General features: G+C 45.1%; 1 protein-coding gene across 1 annotated transcript in view; it reads right to left on the reverse strand.

The window, feature by feature from the left end:
- The window catches only part of DNAJC16 (DnaJ (Hsp40) homolog, subfamily C, member 16), a 57644-nt gene that overhangs the window by 5762 nt on the left and 50383 nt on the right, over positions 1–1499 (reverse strand). Inside the window, exons 8-9 of the mRNA XM_012662482.1 lie at positions 408–445; positions 121–304 (exon numbers count right to left, since the gene is read on the reverse strand). Of these exons, the coding sequence (XP_012517936.1) occupies positions 121–304; positions 408–445 (222 nt within the window). The remainder of the gene's footprint in view (positions 1–120; positions 305–407; positions 446–1499) is intronic.

Genomic DNA, 1499 nt, shown 5'->3' on the forward strand with positions numbered 1-1499 from the left:
AGGCTTCAGAGATTTCCACATTTCCTGGAATCTGTATTCTATGCTCCCAGGGAAGGAGGAAACAGAATCCAGTGCTGCGTGCTCTGAAGAGCCTGGGATCAGGAAGGATCTGCAGCTCACCCCCGATTTCCCTTGAAATGCCTCGCCGTCTGGTATCAAGGTGCTGGCAAACTCGTGCTGCCGATTGCTGTAGACGTGCACAAATCTCACGGTGTCTTGAGTGTTTGCCAGAGCAAAGGACAGGAAAGCCTCGAAGGGTTTGCTCAACTTGGTAGCCTCGGCAGTCAGTAAAACCACACAGTACCTGCACAACACAGAAAGGAGAAAACTTTGCAACCAATCCCCGAGGGCAGGGCCAGCACCCGTCATGGCAAGTGGAGGTGAAGAAGAGGAGGTGCTCGTCTTACAGAAGTGAACACATCTTGCACAATGAAAGTTGACGTCTCTAATGAGAGCGGATTTCCAAGTCATTAATGACCTGCTTCTTTTCCAAATTGCTGTTGTTTTTCCCAAGGCAAATGACTTCACGACATTTAGGAATTTCTTTTAAGGCATAGGTCACTGATCCCTTCACGCAGCAGGGCCTCTTAAGAGCCATGTGTTCTAGTTCTGCCACCACAGGGAGGGCGGATCGAACCTGTCTCAGGCCAGAGGCCACTGAGCCTCATTCTGAAAGGCTTCCTTTGCCACGCTCCAATGGAAAGTTTTGCTATTTATTCATTAACTCATTCGTTTCCCCAAATATTGACTGAGCACCAACTGTATGCCAGGTAGAGAGACAACATTTGCCTTCACGGAGCTCATATTCCAGGGGCGAAGACAGAAAACAAATAAAAAGATATATCATGACAGGTAACAGGTGCTATGAAAAAAAATGAAGAAAAAAAGGGGAGAGAGGGAGGCCAGAATGCGGTGGGAGTCATAATCCATTCGACAGGCTGGCCCGGGAAGCAACACCTGAGGTGACACTTAAGCAGGGACCTGAATGAAGTGCACCGTGATAGGAAACGGTCAGAGCATCCCAGGAAGAGAGAACTAGTGCAAAGACCCCGAGATGGAGAATGACTCGATTCGACTCGCATTTTTAAAGATCACTTGGCTGATGTGTGGAGACCTGTTTGGTAGGTATGAAACTGGGAGTGGAGAGACTAGTTAGGAAGCTGCCACCATGGTGGCAGGTGGCCTGTTCTAGGGTAGCAACAGTTAAAAAAAAAAAAAAGTGAGCAGTGCGTGGATTTGGAATCTTTCTTGAAGGCTTTGTAAACAACAGTCCTTATAGTCAGGATGTTCTCTTTTTATATCTAATAAAGAAAGTCTAAATTAAAGTTATTCTTTCTTCTCTCTTAGACTATAAAGGAATCTGAAAAGTCTGGAAACATAGGGAAATTCTTTAAACAATATTTTAGCTGTATTTTCAAATAATGCGATCAATGTTTTCTCCCATGTCCAGATACCTTTTACAGATGAAATAGCCTTAAATTTAAAGCCACTGATTCATT

The sequence above is a fragment of the Propithecus coquereli genome, unplaced genomic scaffold (assembly GCF_000956105.1).
Source record: "Propithecus coquereli isolate 6110/MARCELLA unplaced genomic scaffold, Pcoq_1.0 Scaffold77, whole genome shotgun sequence".
NCBI lineage: Eukaryota > Metazoa > Chordata > Mammalia > Primates > Indriidae > Propithecus > Propithecus coquereli.